At 44.1% G+C, this 20,387-nt stretch overlaps 1 protein-coding gene across 2 annotated transcripts in view; it reads right to left on the reverse strand.

Moving 5' to 3' along the window:
* Positions 1–20,387, reverse strand: part of LOC115200966 (conserved oligomeric Golgi complex subunit 7) — a 42,253-nt gene that overhangs the window by 11,437 nt on the left and 10,429 nt on the right. For both annotated transcript variants that reach the window (XM_029764131.1, XM_029764132.1), the window contains exons 9-14: positions 18,418–18,545; positions 15,691–15,845; positions 3,891–4,007; positions 3,609–3,674; positions 3,215–3,401; positions 2,840–2,980 (exon numbers count right to left, since the gene is read on the reverse strand). In XM_029764131.1, the coding sequence (XP_029619991.1) occupies positions 2,840–2,980; positions 3,215–3,401; positions 3,609–3,674; positions 3,891–4,007; positions 15,691–15,845; positions 18,418–18,545 (794 nt within the window). The remainder of the gene's footprint in view (positions 1–2,839; positions 2,981–3,214; positions 3,402–3,608; positions 3,675–3,890; positions 4,008–15,690; positions 15,846–18,417; positions 18,546–20,387) is intronic.

A 20,387-nucleotide genomic window follows, 5' to 3' on the forward strand; every position in this document is an offset into this window, starting at 1 on the left:
CTAATGATGATTTGAAAAAAAGTTGCTTGAAAGGCATGAGCTCTGTTTAGTTTTTTTGCCCAGACCTGTACACACTCCATCAGTCTCTCACACACAATTTGACAAGCACTTGATAATGCCTCGAATTTCACTGCAGCATCCCCTTTGTGTCTATAATCCACCCTAAATAAATCCATGTCTTTTGTGGCCCGGAGTTCTGCGTTGTGCCCTTCTCTCTAAGTGTGCTGCGCAATCTGAATCGTCTCGGCTCTCTGTCACTGATTGACGCAACTGCGCGTGTCCTTATCCAATTCCGAGGTGCATATTGAAGATATTCATCTTTTAGTCTCTGCTAGGTAAAGCTCGGCCTTATCTCAGCTCACTGGTCACCATAACAACACCCACACATAGCACGTGCTCCAGCAGGTATATCTCACTGGTCATCCCCAAAGCCAACACCTCTTTGGCCGCCTTTCCTTCCAGTTCTCTGCTGCCAATGACTGGAATGAATTGCAAAAATCACTGAAGCTGGAGACTTATATTTCCCTCACTCACTTTAAGCATCAGCTATCTGAGCAGCTTACTGATCGCTGCAGCTGTACACAGCCTATCTGTAAAATAGCCCATCCAACTACCTACCTCATCCCCATATTGTTTTTATTAACTTTTTTTTGCACACCAGTATTTCTTCTTGCACATCACCATCTGCACATCTATCACTCCAGTGTTAATTTGCTAAATTGTAATTACTTCGCTACTATTGGTCTATTTATTGCCTTACCTCCTTAATCCATTTGCACACACTGTATATAGATTTTTTTGATTGTGTTATTGACTGTACTTTTGTTTCTCTCATGTGTAACTCTGTTGTTTTTTGTTGCACTGCTTTGCTTTATATTGGCCAGGTCGCAGTTGTAAATGATAACTTGTTCTCAACTGGCCTACCTGGTTAAATAAAAAAAAAATTGGAAGAACTGTCCACATTTACTTTTCATCAGCCAACAAGATGAGTAGGCCTAACGAACAGCAAAAGCACTAGCCTATGTCAATCTACTATCCTCCATAATACAAAAGTCGACCTATTCTATTCTGTGCAAGAAATAAATATTCCAAACATAGTCTGAGACAGTTTAGGGATGCGATAGATCCTAAATTAATACAAACACTAGCATAAAAAAAAAGGTTTATGCAATGTGGCTGACGCAACAGATCAGAATGTTTAGCTTAAAATGTTGATAGCCTAATAGTTTATTTCTTCACATTATAAGCGCAGCAATGCGCACATGGTAGTAGGTTATAAGCGACAATGTTCCATTAGTGGAAAACACCATTATCAAAAGTGACCGCAAATGCAATTATGCATGTAATGCTTTTATTATAAAGGTGCATCTTTATGGTGAAAACAATCTTTCCCAAACTTGAATCTCACGTGCTGCTTATATATGCCAGTACATGCAGACCAGACCACTCGTGCGCATGTTGATTTTGCCCATCCATACCAGACGCGATCAGGACATGCAGGTTGAAATATCAAAACGAACTCTGAACCAAATATATTCATTTGGGGACAGGTCGATACGCAAACATTTATGGCAATTTAGCTAGCTAGCTAATTTGTCCTAGGATATAAACATCGGGTTGTTATTTTACCTGAAATGCACCAGCTCCTCTCTGTGTACATTTATTTTGCAACGCTCACGCACGCGTTGCGAGAAATGTGGTCAGCATGTTAGGCTCTACACCCCTTGTAAAGCGGATTAATGTGCTTCATTTTAGGAAGTTATTTGGCCACTTTAGTTGTAATACAAACCTTATTAAAACATATAGGCCTATGGGCTAGGCAACATGAGGTGTGTGACTATGATTCGAACAAGTCGCAAAAAAAAGGCATTGTTTATATTGCTGGGCATCATTCACGTGATAGGCTATTGTCCTGTTGTAAATATATATTTTTTGCCATCCCTCGCTCTCCTTGTTAGATATTAAAACACATGTATGGCTTGGTAGCGAATGTCATGGCCATTGAGCTAGTTTTCATAGTAGCAGTAAACAGGACAAAGTGATTTGAGCGATGGAGAGAGATGTGAGGAGATGCGAAAGGAAGGGAAGTTAAGGCCTCGCATTATCCAATCGTAGCAGTAGAAACAAGTTGACATAGTTGAACTAGCCAATTGAGTTGTTTAAAATGTAGTCCTGGCAGCGGAGTTGTTTAGACAGCTGAAAAAATATATTTTCCAGATCACAAAAAAAAAAAAAAAAATTATATATATATTTATTAGTTTCATAAGCATCCGTGATCACAAATCGTGACGTTACGTTGGGCCCATTTGCATTGAATAGATGTTATTTTATATTCTCAAACTAACAGCAGTGCATATATGATGTCCTTCCATACAGGCATGACATGCTGGAGTGATCAGTAGGCCAATATAAGCCCCAAGTGGAAGGCAAACACATTGTTTGTCATCTGTAGCACCATAGACTTCACTGATGAGCCAAAACAAGCTCAATAACTCAATGCATGCACACACTTCTATTGAATATGCATTCACCTGTATTGTGAATAGGCCTATGCAATCTTAATTTACCTAGTTGATAAAGAGATTTACCATTCAAATACAATTACTACCATTATATTGTTATGTAGTTAGATTGTTTTTACCAGTCACATTTATAGTTTGATGAAAAAATGTATGCATTAATGCATCTAATGGAAATTTTGTCCAACATTTATTCAAATGTAATGATATTCAATATCGGCCATCGGCCTCCTTGACCCCCAAAAATTGGCATCGGCCCTAAAAAAAATCCACTGGTCATTCTCTAATAAACACACACTACAACACACACACACACTCACCTCCATTGTGGAGACCAGGCACAGTTGATGTTTGATCTGCAGGAAGACAGAGTCGAAAGCCAGCTGATTGGCCTGCTGGTTGAGACGGGTCAGAGCCACTCGGGGCTCAGCCAGAAGACTGGAGTTACCTGTCCCCTTCTCCTACAAAGCAATGGCAACTTGAACATGCCAGACCTCACAACAGACCTAACTCCCTAAAAATATACTCACACTTAATTGCATTACAAGGCTTTAATGAAGCAAAAATGACAGTCATTAACATCAAGACTATATTTTCTCCCTGATTGTACCCATTCTAAAAAACTAAACACAGACACAAATTAAAGTTAACAGTGCCGAGTCATCTCCATTTTCCGTCAGCATCACCATCCATACCTTGAGGGAGTAGAGGACCTCCATCAGGCTGTTGTACTCTGCCATGTTGCCCCTCTGCAGGTAGTTGTACTCCTGCCAGGGGTTCCTGCCGCTGGTCTTCCTCTCCGTGGAGCTGGCCTCCTGGATGCCCGCCAGGCTCAGAGGGCTGTATGACTCAGACAGGTACTTGCCTGCCGTGGCCAGGATCCTATAGGATCATAATGTAAGGTGTGTTGAGACCCATGTACTATATAATGCACATTTAAATAAAATGTACTTTAGTAAACTTCACCTATAGGACATGGCAAGAGAATGGGGGAAGTAAGAATGGATATCAGTCAGGGAGTCAGGTAGCTACGGACTAGGGGCTGGGGGTTGATTTGGAATTCAGCAATTGTGATGGTGTTGGTCTTACTTGTTTGACAGCTGCTGCTCATAGGCACCACACTGTCTCAGCAACTCCCCACAGGTGGCAATGATTCTGCAATGCAGAGGAAACATGGGGAATTAAAAAAAGTTAAATACAGTTCATGCACAACTATATCCTTTTCATACTACTGAGCCAAGCCCAGCCGAGCTGTACTGCACTGGCCTGGTTACACATTAACCATGGTTGTTGGAACCGTCCTGAAATTACAATGGGCAAAGGAAAATATCAGAGTCAGCAGAGTTTGATTTCGGTTTGCACAAAACCCACCTGACAGAGTTCTGGAAGGCGGTCCAGTCCTCTTGGAACACAGCAGCACTGGGCGTGTCTTCCAACCTGCACTTCTTCCTGATTGACTGCAGAGTGGTGGAGAAGTCTGACACATACCTGTGGAAAATATGGCCAAGACACATATGTGAGGGCAATGAGGGCAAAGTCAACAGGAATATTCACATTTACTGTGTAGTATATACAGTGGGGTCTGAAATAATTAACACCGATGATAAAGACGAGCAATAATGACTGAATAAAATAAATAATATGAATGAGTTATTGTATGCACATTTTGGGGGTGAAATTATATTATTTTATACTAATTGATCACCTTTACTCCACACACAGAAACGCATACAATGCTCTCCCTCGCCCTCCCTTTGACCATAACTCTATCCTCCCGATTCCTGCTGACAAGCAAAAACTCAAAACAGGAAGTACCAGTGTAAGGGAAATTTTAATGTTTGTGCTTTTCTTAAACTAATTTCTGTGTTCTATTCATGTGCTGTTCTATAAAACATTTTCTGTGTTCATGCAAGTGGTTGACTGAACAAATCCTCCTCTTATCAGTAGCTGCAATTTGGCAGTACGCCCAGACCTTGTTTTGAGAACAAACTAAATATATCTCAGTCTCAGCTTAGAGAGAAGCCTCGTGAGGTGTTGGTCTGTCACATGTTATGAAACAGTATTGGTCGGTCACATGAATAAAACAAAAGCAGTAATGATGAATTAATCATGCTAAATCACACAAATATAATTTGTCTGTGTATAACCGTACATAAAACAACTGCTGGGTCTGCCCAGGGAGAGCTCCTGATTGACATGTGTACTATGGTGAATTCAGTTGGTTGGAACCTCTCCAGCTCGCTGACAATACACAATGATTCAATTAAGATTTACTGAGTGTCCCTGTGTAAGAATTTCCATGACAATTTGGCGTCAACGAACAGCATGATTGATTCTGCCTGCGGAGCTTTCCAGTGAGGGTCTGCGAGGAAAACCGGTGGCGCATTTTATGAAGCGTGAGGGAAATTCCCGTCTGACCAAAAGAGGACGAGGACCCGTCCAGACCAGACCCTTAATGTGAGCTGCCCAGGAGGAGACACATCATCCATGAACAATTGAGGGACGGCAACTGATTTCAGTAAGTCAATTTAAATGAATCTGTATAAAAATATATTTTTTTTATAAAAACACCAGCTCGCTGACAATAAACAATGATTCATTTAAGATTTACTGAGTGTCCATGTGTAAGAATTTCCACGACACGCTTAATAAGGAAGTGGTCCAATGAAGCGGATGCTAAGCTACCGGACTGTTTCGCATGCACATACTGGAATAAGTTCCAGGATTAATGCGATAACATACACTACATGGCCATGCAATCTCCATAGACAAATAATTTCAGTAGAATATTCTTACTGAAGAGTTCAGTGACTTTCAACGTGGCACCGCCATAGGATGCCACCTTTCCAACAAGTCAGTTTGTCAAATTTCTGCCCTGCTAGAGCTGCCCCGCTCAACTGTAAGTGTTGTTGAGAAGTGGCAACGTGTAGGAGCAACAACGGCTCAGCCACAAAGCTCACAGAATGGTACCGCCATGTGCAACTCATAAAAAATAAATAAAATAAAAAATAAATAATCACCTGTCCTCAGTTCCAACACTCACTACCGAGTTCCAAACTGCCTCTGAAAGCAATGTCAGAACAAGAACTGTTTGTCGGTAGCTTCATGAAATGGGTTTCCATGGCCAAGCCTAAGACCACCATGCTCTAGGAGTGGTGTAAAGCTCACCGACATTGGACTCTGGCATTCCAATGGACGAGCTGGACATATGGCAGTCCAATTGACGAATCTGGGTTTGGCGGATGCCAAGAGAACGCTACTTGCCCGAATGCATAGTGCCAACTGTAACGTTTGGTGGAAGAGGAATAATGGTCTGGGTGTCACGTCCTGACCAGTAAAAAGGGTCATTTGGCATAGTAGTATGGTCAGGGCGTGGCAGGGTTTTTTTTTGTGTGGTTTGGGGTTGTTGTTGTTCTAGGGGAATTTGTTCTAGTTTTCTAATGTTTGGCCGAGTATGGTTTCCAATCAGAGGCAGGTGTCTTTCGTTGTCTCTGATTGGAAGCCATACTTAGGCAGCCTGTTTTCCTTTGGGTTTTGTGGGTGGTTGTTTTCCGTTTAGTTGTTGTTACCTGACGGAACTGTTGGTCGTTTGATATTTTGTATTTGAAGTGTTTTCATGAAAAGGAAGAATGAGCACTATACACGCTGCGCCTTGGTCTAATCCTTTCGACACCTGTGACAGAACCACCCACCATAAGAAGACCAAGCAGCGTGGGAGGAGGCATTTGGAGTCATGGACCTGGGAGGAGATACTAGATGGGGCAGGACAGTGGACAAAGCCGGGAGAGTATCGCCGCCCGCCGGAGGAGATAGAGTCAGCGAGGGCGGAACAGCGATACTGGGAGGAACGGCTGGGACGGCAAGAAAAGGCTGAGAAGCAGCCCCCCCAAACCGGAGCCAGTCATGGAGTCAAGCACGGAGCTTGATGCGAGATTCCAGAGGGAGGTACTGGCGGAGGGGGCACGACAGAGCAGGCGTGCAGAGGGGCAAGCGATGCATTACGGGGTGATGCGCACGCACAGTCCGGTGAAGTCGGTACGGGCTCCTCAATGTTGTTGTGCGAGAGTTGGCCGGCAGCCAGGGAGAAGTGCACCGGCACAACGTATCTGGTCTCCAGTGCGTCTCCTCGGCCCAGCTTACCCTGCGCCTGCTCTACGCACGGCAGCCCTCATTCTCCAGCACAGCCCAGTTTGCCCTGTGCCAGTGCCGTGCTACAGTGACCATCCAGCCAGGACGGGGTGTGCCAGCCCTAAGCTCCAGACCTCCGGTGCGCCTCCACGGCCCAGTGTGCCCCGTGCCTGCTCTGCGCACCCAGTCTCCTGTAAGTCTCCCCACTCTCCAGTGACGCCCCTCAGCCCGGGGCCTCCAGCGACGCCCCTCAGCCCGGGGCCTACAGCAACGCCCCTCAGCCTGTGACACTGGGGTTGTTTTTCATGGTTTGAGCTTGGCCCCTTAGTTCCAAGGAAAGGAAATCTTAACGCAGCAGCATACAATGACATTCTAGACAATTCTGTGCTTCCAACTTTGTGGCAACAGTTTGGGGAATGCCATTTCCTGTTTCAGCATGACAATGCACAAATCGAGGTCTATACAGAAAGGGTTTGTCGAGATTGGTGTGGAAGAACTTGACTGGCCTGCACAGAGCCCTGACCTCAACCCCATCGAACGCCAACTTCGAGCCAGGCCTAATCGCCCAACATCAGTGCCCGACCTCGCTAATGCTCATGTGGTTGAATGGAAGAAAGCCCTCGCAGCAATATTCCTACATCTGGCGGAAAGCCTTCCCAGAAGACTGATACAGTCCCCAGTCATTGGCTTCATTAATAAGTGCATCAATGACGTTGTCCCCACAGTGCCCTGTGGCCGGCTCTGATGCTCGTCAGATGTGGCAGGGCTTGCAAACTATCACTGAATACAAACAGAAACCCAGCCAAGAGCTGCCCAGTGATGTGAGCCTACCACACGAGCCAATGTACTTCTATACATGCTTCAAGGCAAGTAACATTGAACCATGTGTGAGAGCACCAGCTGTTATGGATGACTGTATGATAACTCTCTCCGTTACCGATCTAAGTAAGACCTTTAAACAGGTTAACATTCTAAAGGCTGCAGAGCCATACAGATTACCAGGACACATACTCAGAGCACACGCTGACCAGCTGGCAAGTATCTTCACTGGCATTTTCAACCTCTCTCTGACCGAGTCTGTAATACCTACATGTTTCAAGCAAACCATCATAGTCCCTGTACCTAAGAATGCCAGCGCCTCCCAGGGGTGCGTGCTTAGTCCATTCTTGTTCACCCACGACTCCAACACCATCATTGAATTTGCAGACGATACGGCGGTGGCAGGCCTGATCACCGACGACGCTCAGACAGCCTACGGGGAGGAGGTCAGAGACCTGGCAGTGTAATGCCAGGACGACAACCTCTCCCTCACCATGGGCAAGACAAACAAGCTTATTGTGGACTGTAATGGAGCAGGGCAAGAGCTTCAAGTTCCTCTGTGTCTACGTCACTAAGGACCTATCATGGTCCAAAAACACCAACACAGTCGTGAAGAGGGCACGACAACGCCTTTTCCCACTCAGGAAACTGAACAAATTTGGCATGGCCCTCAGATCCTCAAAAAGTTATACAGCTGCACTATAGAGATCATCTTGACTGGGTGCATCACTGCTTGGTATGGCAATTGCTTGGCATCCAACTTTAAGAACCCCAAGGTGCTACAGAGGGAAGTACGTACGGCCCAGTACATCACTGGAGCCGAACTCCCTGACATCCAGGACCTCTATACCAGGCTGTGTCAGGAAGGCCCTAAACATTGTCAAAGACTCCTACCACCCAAATCACAGATTGTTCGCTCTGCTACCACACTACAAGCAGTACTAGAGCGCCAAGTCTGAAGGCACCTGAACAGCTTCTACAGCCAAGCCTGCTGAAGAGATAATCAAATGGCTACCTGGACAATTTGCTTTGACCCTTGTCTTATTTATCTTAAATCGTTTTGCACCGACTCGCTTGCACTGGCTCTATGCACACCCACTAAACTCTACCCACACTCACATATACTACCTTGACACTCCAGCACACACACACTGCTGCTACTCTGTTTATTATACACTGCTCAAAAAAATAAAGGGAACACTAAAATAACACATCCTAAATCTGAATGAATGAAATAATCTTATTAAACACTTTTTTCTTTACATAGTTGAATGTGCTGACAACAAAATCACACAAAAATAATCAATGGAAATCCAATTTATCAACCCATGAAGGTCTGGATTTGGAGTCACACTCAAAATTAAAAGTGGAAAACCACACTACAGGCTGATCCAACTTTGATGTAATGTCCTTAAAACAAGTCAAAATGAGGCTCAGTAGTGTGTGTGGCCTCCACGTGCCTGTATGACCTCCCTACAACACCTGGGCATGCTCCTGATGAGGTGGCGCATGGTCTCCTGAGGGATCTCCTCCCAGACCTGGACTAAAGCATCTGCCAACTCCTGGACAGTCTGTGGTGCAACGTGGCGTTGGTGGATGGAGCGAGACATGATGTCCCAGATGTGCTCAATTGGATTCAGGTCTGGGGAACGGGCGGGCCAGTCCATAGCATCAATGCCTTCCTCTTGCAGGAACTGCTGACACACTCCAGCCACATGAGGTTTAGCATTATCTTGCATTAGGAGGAACCCAGGGCCAACCGCACCAGCATATGTTCTCACAAGGGGTCTGAGGATCTCATCTCGGTACCTAATGGCAGTCAGGCTACCTCTGGCAAGCACATGGAGGGCTGTGCGGCCCCCCAAAGAAATGACTGACCCACCGCCAAACCGGTCATGCTGGAGGATGTTGCAGGCAGCAGAACGTTCTCCACGGCTGTGCTCAGTGTGAACCTGCTTTCATCTGTGAAGAGCACAGGGCACCAGTGGCGAATTTGCCAATCTTTGTGTTCTCTGGCAAATGCCAAACGTCCTGCACGGTGTTGGGCTGTAAGCACAACCCCCACCTGTGGACGTCGGGCCCTCATACCACCCTCATGGAGTCTGTTTCTGACCGTTTGAGCAGACACATGCACATTTGTGGCCTGCTGGAGGTCATTTTGCAGGGCTCTGGCAGTGCTCCTCCTGCTCCTCCTTGCACAAAGGCGGAGGTAGCGGTCCTGCTGCTGGGTTGTTGCCCTCCTACGGCCTCCTCCACGTCTCCTGATGTACTGGCCTGTCTCCTGGTAGCGCCTCCATGCTCTGGACACTACGCTGACAGACACAGCAAACCTTCTTGCCACAGCTCACATTGATGTGCCATCCTGGATGAGCTGCACTACCTGAGTCACTTGTGTGGGTTGTAGACTCCGTCTCATGTTACCACTAGAGTGAACGCACCGCCAGCATTCAAAAGTGACCAAAACATCAGCCAGGAAGCATAGGAACTGAGAAGTGGTCTGTGGTTACCACCTGCAGAACCACTCCTTTATTGGGGGTGTCTTGCTAATTGCCTATAATTTCCACCTGTTGTCTATTCCATTTGCACAACAGCATGTGAAATTTATTGTCAATCAGTGTTGCTTCCTAAGTGACAGTTTGATTTCACAGAAGTGTGATTGACTTGGAGTTACATTGTGTTGTTTAAGTGTTCCCTTTATTTTTTTGAGCAGTATATATCCTGAATGCCTGGTCTCTTTTACCCCTACCCACATGTACAGTTGAAGTCGGAAGTTTACAGACACTTAGGTTGGAGTCATTAAGACTTGTTTTTCAACCAATCCACAAATTTCTTGTAAACAAACTATAGTTTTGGCAAGTCGGTTAGGACATCTAATGTGCATGACAAGTAATATTTCAAACAATTGTTTTCAGACAGATTATTTCACTGTATCACAATTCCAGTGGGTCAGAAGTTTACATACACTAAGTTGACTGTGCCTTTAAACAGCTTGGAAAATTCCAGAAAATTATGTCATGACTTAAGAAGCTTCTGATGGGCTAATTGACATCATTTGAGTCAATTGGAGGTGTACCTGTGGATGTATTTCAAGGCCTACCTTCAAACTCAGTGCCTCTTTGCTTGACATCATGGGAAAATCAAAAGAAATCAGCCAAGACCTCAGAAAAAAAATTGTACACCTCCACAACTCTGGTTCATCCTTGGGAGCAATTTTCAAACGCCTGAAGGTACCACGTTCATCTGTAGAAACAATAGTACGCAAGTATAAACACCATGTGACCATGCAGCCGTCATAGCGCTCAGGAAGGAGACGCGTTCTGTCTCCTAGAGATGAACGTACTTTGGTGCGAAAAGTGCAAATCAATCTCAGAACAACAGCAAAGGACCTTGTGAAGATACTGGAGGAAACAGGTACTAAAGTATCTATATCCACAGTAAAACAAGTCCTATACTGACATAACCTGAAAGGCCACTCAGCAAGGAAGAAACCACTGCTCCAAAACCGCCATAAAAACGCCAGACTATGGTTTGCAACTGCACATGGGGACAAAGATTGTACTTTTTGGGCAAATGTCCTCTGGTCTGATGAAACAAATAGATAACTGTTTGGCCATAATGACCATCATTATGTTTGGAGGAAAAAGGGGGAGGCTTGCAAGCCGAAGAACACCATCCCAACCGTGAAGCACGGGGGTGGCAGCATCATGTTGTGGGGGTGCTTTGCTGCAGGAGGGACTGGTGCACCTCACAAAATAGATGGCATGATGAGGAAGGGAAATGCTGTGGATATATTGAAGCAACATCTCAAGACAACAGTCAGGAAGTTAAAGCTTGGTCGCAAATGGGTCTTCCAAATGGACAATGACCCCAAGCATACTTCCTAAGTTGTGACAAAATGGCTTAAGGACAACAAAGTCAAGGTATTGGAGTGGCTATCACAAAGCCCAGACCTCAATCCCATGGAACATTTGTGAGCAGAACTGAAAAAGCGTGTGCGAGCAAGGAGGCCTACAAACCTGACTCAGTTACACCAGCTGTCAGGAGGAATGGGCCAAAATTCACCCAACTTAATGTTGTTAAACAATTTAGGCAATGCTACCAAATACTAATTGAGTGTATGTAAAATTCTGACCCACTGGGAATGTGATGAAAGACATAAAAGCTGAAATAAATAATTCCCTCTATTATTCTGACATTTCAAATTCTTAAAATATAGAGGTGATCCTAACTGACCTAAGACAGGGAATTTTTACTAGGTTTAAAATGTCAGGAATTGTGAAAAACTGATTTTAAATATATTTGGCTAAGGTGTATGTAAACTTCTGACTTCAACTGTACATACTGTATTCCTCAACTACCTTGATCCTCTGCACATTAACTTGGTACTGATACTACTTCTATATAGCCTCATGATAGTTAAAAAGTAAGTACAATATTTGCTAAAGAAAAGGTAACAAAATAAAAACTCGACTTTGGGAATTGGCTCATAAGTAAGCATTTCATTGTAAAGTCTACACCTGTTGTATTCAACACGTGACCACAACAGTTCACCTGACAAGAATGAATCCAGACATTACACTGTTGATTTTATGTGAATTTTACATTTACTGTACTTTTCGCAGCATTTGTTGATAACAAATTATGAAAATATCATGTTACAGAATATATCCAGGGTAAGAACATTCCAAGAAAATAGGGCTGGGACGATATCAGTAACGCGGCAAGGAAACAAAACATGAAGCAGATTTAAGTTCTTTAGGAAAACAGCCCTACTGTTGGACACTAACGTCATTATGTTGTCATCCAGAGTCACATTTATTTATTTTCGAAGCTATAGCATACAATATTTTACATACAGCAGGTTTTTAAAGGACCAAAAGAGTTTGGCCTGATTTGTGTTTTCATTTTTGTCAAAAACATTTCAAGGATGGTATGAAGGTATGAAAATCTGGATACCGCCCAACCCTATACAGACACACACGGTCAGATGGCGAGCAGTTGCCATTAAAAGGCTGTGATGCAACCGGTCAGGATGCTCTCAATGGCCCAGACCATTTCTGGAGACCTTCTCCCTTGCCTCACCTCGCTCATCAACTCATCCTTGACTGCTGGCTACGTCCCTTCCGTCTTCAAGAGAGCGAGAGTTGCACCCCTTCTCAAAAAACCTACACTCGATCCCTCCGATGTCAACAACTACAGACCAGTATCCCTTCTTTCTTTCCTCTCCAAAACTCTTGAGCGTGTCGTCCTTGGCCAGCTCTCTTGCTATCTCTCAGAATGACCTTCTTGATCCAAATCAGTCAGGATTCAAGACTGGTCATTCAACTGAGACTGCTCTTCTCTGTGTCACGGAGGCTCTCCGCACTGCTAAAGCTAACTCTCTCCCCTCTGCTCTCATCCTTCTAGACCCATCTGCTGCCTTTGACACTGTGAACAATCAGATCCTCCTCTCCACCCTCTCCGAGTTGGGCATCTCCGGCGCGGCTCACTCTTGGATTGCGTCCTACCTGACAGGTCGCTCCTACCAGGTGGCGTGGCGAGAATCCGTCTCCTCACCACGTGCTCTCACCACTGGTGTCCCCCAGGGCTTAGTTCTAGGCCCTCTCCTATTCTCGCTATACACCAAGTCACTTGGCTCTGTCATATCCTCACACGGTCTCTCCTGTCATTGCTACGCAGACACACAATTAGTCTTCTCCTTTCCCCCTTCTGATAACCAGGTGGCGAATCGCATCTCTGCATGTCTGGCAGACATATCAGTGTGGATGACGGATCACCACCTCAAGCTGAACCTCGGCAAGACGGAGCTGCTCTTCCTCCCGGGGAAGGACTGCCCGTTCCATGATCTCGCCATCACGGTTGACAACTCCATTGTGTCCTCCTCCCAGAGTGCTAAGAGCCTTGGCGTGACCCTGGACAACACCCTGTCGTTCTCCGCTAACATCAAGGCGGTGACCCGATCCTGTAGGTTCATGCTCTACAACATTCGCAGAGTACGACCCTGCCTCACACAGGAAGCGGCGCAGGTCCTAATCCAGGCACTTGTCATCTCCCGCCTGGATTACTGCAACTCGCTGTTGGCTGGGCTCCCTGCCTGTGCCATTAAACCCCTACAACTCATCCAGAACGCCGCAGCCCGTCTGGTGTTCAACCTTCCCAAGTTCTCTCACGTCACCCCGCTCCTCCGCTCTCTCCACTGGCTTCCAGTTGAAGCTCGCATCTGCTACAAGACCATGATGCTTGCCTACGGAGCTGTGAGGGGAACGGCACCTCCGTACCTTCAGACTCTGATCAGTCCCTACACCCAAAGAAGGGCACTGCGTTCATCCACCTCTGGCCTGCTCGCCTCCCTACCTCTGCTGAAGCACAGTTCCCGCTCAGCCCAGTCCAAACTGTTCGCTGCTCTGGCACCCCAATGGTGGAACAAGCTCCCTCACGACGCCAAGACAGCGGAGTCAATCACCACCTTCCGGAGACACCTGAAACCCCACCTCTTTGAAGGAATACCTGGGATAGGATTAAGTAATCCTAACCCCCCCGACCCTCCCCCCAAAAAGATAGTACATCTATTGGAAAGTGGTTGTTCCACTGGATATCATAAGGTGAATGCACCAATTTGTAAGTCGCTCTGGATAAGAGGGTCTGCTAAATGACGTAAATATAAATGTGGTGCAGCTGTAGAACTTTATGAGGATCTGGGGACCCATGCCAAGTCTCCTGAGGGGGAAAAGGTGTTGTCGTGCCTCTCTTCACGACTGTCTTGGTGTTTGGACCATGATAGTTTGTTGGTGATGTGGACACCAAGGAACTTGAATCTCTCGTTCCGCTCCACTACAGCCCCGTCAATGTTAATGGGGGCCTGCCTGGCCCTCCTTTTCCTGTAGTCCACAATCATCTCCTTTGTCTTGCTCTTGTATGGGAGAGGTTGTTGTCCTGGCACCACACTGCCAGGTCTCTGACCTCCTCCCTATAGGCTGTCTTATCATTGTCGGTTATCAGGCCTACCACGTGTCATCAGCAAACAATGATGTGTTGGAGTCGTGCTTGGCCACGCAGTCGTGGGTGAACAGGGAGTACAGGAAGGGACTAAGCACACACCCCTGAGAGGCCCCGGTGTTGAGGATCAGCATGGCAGATGTGTTGTTGCCTACCCTTACCACCTGTGGGCAGCCAATCAGGAAGTCCAGGATCCAGTTGGAGAGGGAAGTGTTTAGTCTCAGGGTCCTTAGCTTAGTGATGAGCTTTGTGAGCACTATGGTGTTGAACGCTGAGCTGTAGTCAATAACCAGCATTCTCACATAGGTGTTCCTTTTGTCCAGGTGGGAAAGGGGAGTGTGGAGATTGAGTCATCTGTGGATCTGTTGAGGCGGTATGCGATTTGGAATGGGTCTAGGGTTTCCAGGATGATGGTGTTAATGTGAGCCATGACCAGCCTTTCAAAGAACTTCATGGCTACCGACGTGAGTGCTACGGGGCGGTAGTCATTTAGGCAGGTTACCTTGGCGTTCTTGGGCACAGGGACTAAGGTGGTCTGCTTGAAACATGTGGGTATTACAGATTTGGTCAGGGAGAGGTGCTTTTTTAAGCTCTCCTACTTGTGCCATTGAGGAACTATAGCAAGCACACTTGTAGGTATTTTGTTTTGCACACAACCCTGCATCCCCGCCATCACACAATTACTGTTGTTCTTTACGCAATCCAGAAATGGTCCATTATAAATCATAATCTGGGTCAGGTGGGCATGATTTGAAAGGTTATTATACTGCCAACATAACTAGCTAAGTTATAAAATACAATCTTACAGTGTTAGGCTTTGACAAGGCAATTCATACAGCGCTGTGCAGAGCATGTCTGACGTCATGTATAGCATGCAACTGTACAGCCACTGCCCAAAACTGCCATTTTCAACTCATGTGTATGAGTATAAAGGGTAAAACAAAATATCTTTCACTGAGCAATTGTATTAGTATAAAATCATTTCTTAATTTTTTAAAGCATACAACATAGCTCAGTAATTAAATTATGTTGGTTATACAGTCATTATTACTCATCTTTATCAAGGGTGTCAATAACTCGGACCCCACTGTAAGTGTTTGTACTTTGTAGCTGTGTACTGTGTAGCTGTGTAGTGTAATTAAGTGTGTGCAAGTATGAACTGTAGTGTATACATACAAGTATGAACTGTAGTGTATACATACATGTATGAACTGTAGTGTATAATTACTTGGTGAAGAGGGCTTTGAGGGCCTTGAGGAGGCCACACACGGCCAGGCCGTCGGTCAATTTGGCACAGCGGTCCACAGCAACACTGGCCAGGCCAAACAGCTTCCCCACTGAGTGACTCAGCTCCTCCACACAGTCGATCACCTCCCCACGCTCCTGATAGAGGGAGGGTGATAAGGAGAAAGAGGTAGAGGGAGAGAGAGGAGAGAAAGTGTAATGAAGAGAGAAGGAAAGAGGTACACAGTCAATGGTCACATGGTCCTTTCCACCTGCCTACCCAGGTATGACACTAAAATATGAAATGACCATTGTATCAGGGTTGGGGTGTGTGTGTGTGTGTGTGTGTGTGTGTGTGTGTGTGTGTGTGTGTGTGTGTGTGTGTGTGTGTGTATGTGTGTGTCTGTATAGGGTTGGGCGGTATCCAGATTTTCATACCACCCTTGTGCCATACCGGGGTATATGGTATTACCAGCACTGCACACAAAAAAAGCCTAATGAACGTTATCAGAATGCAAACAAAACACTAACAAGTACCTGCATCACCACCTGGTATGGCAACTGCTCTGCATACAACCGTAAGGCACTACAGAAGGTAGTGCATCATATAGCCCAGTACATCACTGGGACTAAGCTTCCTGCCATCCAGGACCTATATACACTAGGTGGTATCAGAGGAAGGCCCGAAAAATTGTCAAAGACTCCAGTCAACCAACTCAGACTGTTCTCTCATGGCAAGCGGTACCGGAGCGCCAAGTCTAGGTCCAAAGGCTCCTTAACAGTTTCTACCACCAAGCCATAAGACTGCTGAACAATTATTTGCATTGACACACTCCCCCCCTTTGTTTTTACACTGCTGCTACTCGCCGTTTAATATCTATGCATAGTCACTTTAACCCTACCTACTTGTACAAATTACCTTCACTAACCTGTACCCCTGCACATTGACTCAGTACCGGTACCCCCTGTATATAGCCTCATTATGTTAAAAATAAATAAATAAATAAATAAATAAATAAATATATATATATATATATATATATATATAACTTTAGTTTGTTTTGTAAATATTTTCTTAACTATTTTCTTAAAACTGCATTGTTGGTTAAGGGCTTGAAAGTAAGCATTTCACGGTAAGGTCTACACCGGTTGTATTCGGCACGTGACCAATAAAATCTGATTTGAAATTCCCATTGCAGTTGCTAGCTAAATGCTAACGAGTGAAAGCGAACAAACTAATTGCAAGGACAGACAACCCAGCTCATAAAGTAATACCTCAAAAGTCTAAAAACAGTTTGCTGCACACACAAAACAAATATTAGACACCAGGGATCTTGATCCAGGAGGGGATTCTATGCTGAGGATACTGAGATAACTAGCAAGTTAGCAAAGAATACACAACTGGAGAGTATTAAGCACATTTAACTTATTAATATAAGATACTATATCTAGCTGGTAAACATTTAGTAGTGTGTAAACTTGATCACCTCCGCCATGCTGCACAGTAACTCTCGTTGTGCACTAGCTGTAAAAAAACAACATTTGTTTTGGGAAATTACCAGCAAGCTGCAAAATTATGTAACAGGTGAAATGAAGAACGCAATCTGCTTTATCTTGTAACCTAATGCACAAGTTGATTGCAGGTATTTACTTACAAGTCTAAATAAAAATTAAAATGTAATAAAACACTTAAGAAAATACGTTTCTACGGTATTGAAAATCATACCGTGGGTATTTCAAAATACCCCGGCATACGGTAGATACAGTGTACCGCCCAACCCTATGTTGGTACGTACAGTAAGGTCCCAAATTATTGGCACCCTTGATAAATACTGCATAAAACCTAGGTGGGACCAAGTCACTATTATTTGAGTCACAAGCATATTTATGGAAATCAACTCTCCCTGTTCGCTAGCTCACCCGACCTGTGCTGATTGGCAGTTTGCTAGTCCAATCAGAGGGCCGAGTGTGCGTTTCACTACCCAATCTGTTCCACTGTATATTTTTTTGCAAATGCGATGCCTAAAATATGGTAGTGAATCTTTGATGTTATGGGGCTATTTTGCATCCACTGGACCTGGGGCCCTTATTAAGGTCAACGGAATCATGAACTTGACCTAGTACCAGGACATTTTAGATAACCTGGTTGCCTCTGCCAGGAGGCTGAAACTTGGCCGCAAGATAATAACCCCAAGCACAAAATCCACGAAGAAATGTTTAATTAACCACAAAATAAACAGTTCGCAATGGCCATTTCAATCTCCGGACTTGAACCCCATTAAAAAAACCTGTGGTTTGAATTAAAGAGGGCAGTCATAAGCGCAGACGAAGGATATCAACGATCTGGAAAGATTCTGTATGGCGGAATTGTCTAAGATCCCTCCCAATGTGTTCTCCAATCTCATAAAACATTTTACAAAAAGGCTCAGTGTCTTTATTGTCGCAAGGTGAGGTATTGAAAACAAGAGGGACAATAATTTGGTCCCCATCCTTTTGAGAGAAAAAAAATATTAGTTGTTAAACAAAATATATATATATATATATATATATATATATATATATATATATATTTTTTTTTTTTTTCAATTGTTTTAGTATAAAATACAAATGTTCAAATTGTTTTGAGCATACAATACATCTCAGTAATTGTATTATTTATTTTATAGCCTTTTTGCTCATCTTTATCAAGGGTGCCAATCATTTCGGACCTGACTGTACGTGTGTCTCTCACCAGGGGCATGGCGCTGATCTGGATGAGGAGGTGGGACTTCTCCAGGTCTCCATACTGCAGCTGGTAGGGTTTGTAGGGGTCGTACAGGGAACTGACCAGCTCATTCACCTTCAGCAAGTTGTTCTCACCTGAGAGGTACAACCACAATGTAAGTCTACAGTACCTTGAGGTCTGAACAGTGAGCACTGAACTTTCCCCCCCAAATCGCTCATTTAACATCAATCCTAAGGAAAAGTTTGAATTTCGTGGGTGGAGCTAAAGTCAGGATTCATCCTTTTACATCATTATAATTCATTAGTCATTATAAACATGTAATGAGCAGATCTTTCAAATACTTGAGCTGCATTTACTTTAGTTTCCCTACTATAATTATGTTACCTATGGAATAGTCCCGAAAGTGCAAACGTCAAGCCAAATCAAGGGCACCTTAACATCTATGGGAAATGTGGGACGTGAGCGTCCCACTCTATTCAACAGCCAGTGGAAGACCGTGGCGCGAAATACAAAAACCTTAAAAATGCTATAACTTCAATTTCTCAAACATATGACTATTTTACACCATTTGAAAGATAAGACTCTCGTTAATCCAACCACATTGTCCGATTTCAAAAAGGCTTTACAGCGAAAACAAAACATTAGATTATGTCAGGAGAGTACCTGGCTAGAAATAATCACACAGACATTTTTCAAGCTAGCATATAATGTCACAAAAACCAAAACCACAGCTAAATGCAGCACTAACCTTTGATGATCTTCATCAGATGACACTCCTAGGACATTATGTTATACAATACATGCATGTTTTGTTCAATCAAGTTCATATTTATATCAAAAACCAGCTTTTTACATTAGCATGTGATGTTCATAACTAGCATACCCACCAAAGACTTCCGGTGAATTTACTAAATTACTCATGATAAACGTTAAAAAAAATACATAACAATTATAGATACAGAACTCTTTTATGCAATCGCGGTGTCAGATTTTAAAATAGCTTTTCGGCAAAAGCACATTTTGCAATATTCTGAGTACATAGCTCGGCCATCACGGCTAACTATTCAGACACCCGCCAACGTCGAGGCTCAGTAAACTCAGAATTACTATTAGAAAAATTGGATTACCTTTGCTGTTCTTCGTCAGAATGCACTCCCAGGACTTCTACTTCAACAACAAATGTTGTTTTGGTTCCAAATAATCCATAGTTATGTGCAAATATCTCCGTTTTGTTCGTGCGTTCAGGTCACTATCCAAACGGTAATGCGCGAGCGCATTTCGTGACAAAAATTCTAAATGTTCCTTTACTGTACTTAGAAGCATGTCAAACACTGTTTAAAATCAATTTTTATGCGATTTTTCTCGTAAAATAGCGATAATATTCCAACCGGACAACGTTGTATTCATTCAAGAGGGAAAGAAAAAAATGGTGATCTCTCGTGAACGAGCATTTCCATTCCCTTTGTCCTCAGGCAGACCACTGACAAACAGAGCTCCTATACTTTGCCCAGAGACAGGTAACGCCCCAATCCACTTTCTGGCGGCTTTAGAGAGCCAATGGAAGCCTTAGAAAGTGCAACATAACCCCACGGATACTGTAGTTTCGATAGACAAGCAAAAGCCGAACTACAAAATCGCAGACAGGGCACTTCCTGCTTGTAATCTTCTCAGGTTTTTACCTGCCATATGAGTTCTGTTATAGTCACAGACACCATTCAAACAGTTTTAGAAACGTTAGTGTGTTTTCTATCCAAATCTACTAATAATATGCATATTCTCGTTTCTGGAAAAGAGTAGTAACCAGTTTAAATCGGGTACGTTTTTTATCCGGCCGTGAAAATACCTCCCCCTAGCCCCAACAGGTTAAATACTTTCAAGTATTTGACATGTATTTTACCCAGATATTTTATCAATACAATATTAACATCTATATCATCACTCTCACTGTTGACAACTGATTAAGGATGAAAATAAGC

This window comes from Salmo trutta, chromosome 10 (genome assembly GCF_901001165.1).
Source record: "Salmo trutta chromosome 10, fSalTru1.1, whole genome shotgun sequence".
Taxonomy (NCBI): Eukaryota; Metazoa; Chordata; class Actinopteri; order Salmoniformes; family Salmonidae; genus Salmo; species Salmo trutta.